The sequence below is a fragment of the Chenopodium album genome, chromosome 23 (genome assembly GCF_948465745.1).
Source record: "Chenopodium album chromosome 23, dcCheAlbu1.1, whole genome shotgun sequence".
Lineage (NCBI taxonomy): Eukaryota > Viridiplantae > Streptophyta > Magnoliopsida > Caryophyllales > Amaranthaceae > Chenopodium > Chenopodium album.
Window position 1 is genome coordinate 33,009,468 of NC_137856.1, and position 2,424 is coordinate 33,011,891.

At 38.9% G+C, this 2,424-nt stretch overlaps 2 protein-coding genes across 2 annotated transcripts; both read right to left on the reverse strand.

Moving 5' to 3' along the window:
- LOC145607405 (uncharacterized) lies at positions 1-858 on the reverse strand. The gene has a single exon (XM_081663069.1). It carries the CDS (start codon positions 856-858, stop codon positions 1-3), a length of 858 nt encoding a protein of 285 aa, XP_081519195.1.
- Positions 859-912: 54 nt separating this feature from the next.
- Positions 913-1,758, reverse strand: LOC145607406 (uncharacterized). Its single transcript, XM_081663070.1, has one exon. The coding sequence runs from the start codon at positions 1,756-1,758 to the stop codon at positions 913-915; it is 846 nt and encodes a 281-aa protein (XP_081519196.1).
- Between the last annotated feature and the right edge of the window lie 666 nt (positions 1,759-2,424).

Consider the following 2,424-nt stretch of genomic DNA (forward strand, 5'->3'; position numbering starts at 1 on the left):
TCAATCATGAACAACAAGTTGATCATATTCAGGGCTAGAGATAGCAGCATTCATCACACTCTCAGGAGTCAAAACACCTCCATCATCCAAGAACAAGGTAAGCAGATTCTTCGAAAGGCCGCTAACAACCGCCATCCCAGGCACATCACATCTCACAGGAACACCCAATGAGCCCTTCAAATTCCAAAACACCACCTCAGGCACTTTCTCAAACCCTCGATCAAGAAACTTCGCCTTGATCCCGGCATACTCGGTTTCCCAAGGATGATCAGACACCTTCTCAAACTCTTCATCAATGAAAACAAACAACCTTCTTAACATCTGATCTTCACTCAGATTCTTCTCAACAGTAAACTCCAAAATTTTATCAAACACTTTCTCTAAATCTACCATACTTTCACACAACATATCTTGGATTGATTCAACTTTTTCAGCAAGCTTATCACCCTCAATGTTGTGAAATTCAGGATCTTCACCCCATGTAATAACCTTCCCCTTCCACGGCTCACTCGTTAACTCCGAAACCAACAACATTAGCCCAACACAAGCATCCCCGGCTATGTTATTAGCCAATGCACTACAATTTATCAATTTCCCTTGCTTGTCTAAGTCATCCACCATCCTCTTCCATTGAAGTTCCGCGACATCATTTAGCTCCTTCTCCGAGTCATATAAACTCGAAACAATCTCATGAGGAAGCAAAGAGCCAGCAGAAATCGTCATATCACCCTCTTTTACATCGGTTAAATACTCCTCAAACCCATCCCTATCGCGCTTTAGGAAGACCTTCTTCCCTAGATTCATAGCCGTAGAAGCCACTCTATCATAAGGAATGTCCCTCCATCTTTTAGCACACATGTACACCTCAGGCAACTCAAGGGCTTTTCGAAGAGGGACTAATACTTCCTTCCTCTATCGAGTCCGAACCCTGTAAGCATAATGTGCCTCCTCTACACCATCATACTCTTTATACTCCTCGCGAGGGAACACCTTCCTCGCAATGCTCTCACAAATCAATAAATACTCGTCGTAGGACGAATCCAAGGAAGGACACCACTTCGCGGCTAAACTAATATCTTCATAATCACCTTCTTTGAAGAATTTCGTGTCACTTTTTAAAAAATTTGCAAACACATCACATATACAATCATACAAAAACTTATACTCAGGGTCATGATTATACCGATCAATCGCCTTTTTCGCCTTATTAGCCTTTTTCTCAGCTTTTAAAACCTTAGCCTTCTTAAGATCATCCTCAGCCGCGGCCTTCTTCGTGTAACGTTGCGCGAAGAAGGCCGGCTTCCTTGACTCCCACTCATCCTTCATCCTTTTCCTTACATCGACCCCCTCGAGAATCCTAAACAGGATCTCGAGGAGGTCTTTAAGAGACCCGAAGCGGGCGAAAACACCCGCGTTCAATGCTAGGGTTTTAGGGTGGTTTTGATGGAGACACAGCGCGGCCGCGTAAAACCCTTCTTTATTATTTTTACCCGTGCCTCTAACACCTCTTAGATTGCAAATAAGTTTAAGGGTTGTTAAAGGTGAATTTTGCCAAGAGAATTGTAGCCGTTGGATTAGATCTGAAGGTGTGGTTTCTTGAACCACGTGGAAGAAATCTGGACATGGGTTGCCTGAGGAGAGGTAAGAAAGGGTTTTCGTTTGATTCGACGGCGGAGAATGGGTGGTTGGTTGGGAGGAGATGGTGGTGACGAGGAGGGTGGATTGGAGTTCCGGTGGACCTAACAAACCAGAAGCCATAATTTTGTGAAAAGATTTAAATTTTGAATTAAAAGATTGATTATAATGAATAAAAATGAGAGGATTAGGGTTTTATTTATAAGGTTTGGACGTGTGGTGATTCCTTGGGAAGCAAGGACTAGGTTTTTGGTTTCATGAGATTTAGAAAATATTCGTAACTGTATTAAATTATTAGGGCTTTAGGGGATTTTATTTTTAGGTTTTGTGAAGGTGAATTTTGGGCTTTTTTTTGGCCTATATAACTACATTATTTTCATTTGACATGAAAAATAATAAGGAGTACATGAGTGTTTTTTTTTTTTTTTTTTTTTTAATGTTTATAAAGCTAAAATAATCTATCTATAAATAAACTAAAGGAATAACCGCTGACATCATATTGTCCACGTGGCAGCTTTATAAGAAAGATTTTCCCGCCTAAATAAAAATCTGACGTCATTATATTTGGTTTCAAATTTCAAATTTAATTTTTCCTCCTTTCAATTTATCTAGCTATACTCTTTAATTTATTTGTTTTTCTACTATCATCAACCATTGGTATCTAATATATCTTTTCCCTTATGCTTCATCGAACAAAATACTTTGATGTATAAATTTTTTTATTTTCCTTTATATATTACAAGTTTAAAATCATTTTTTATTTGCTTAATTAAAATCGTATATTATTAA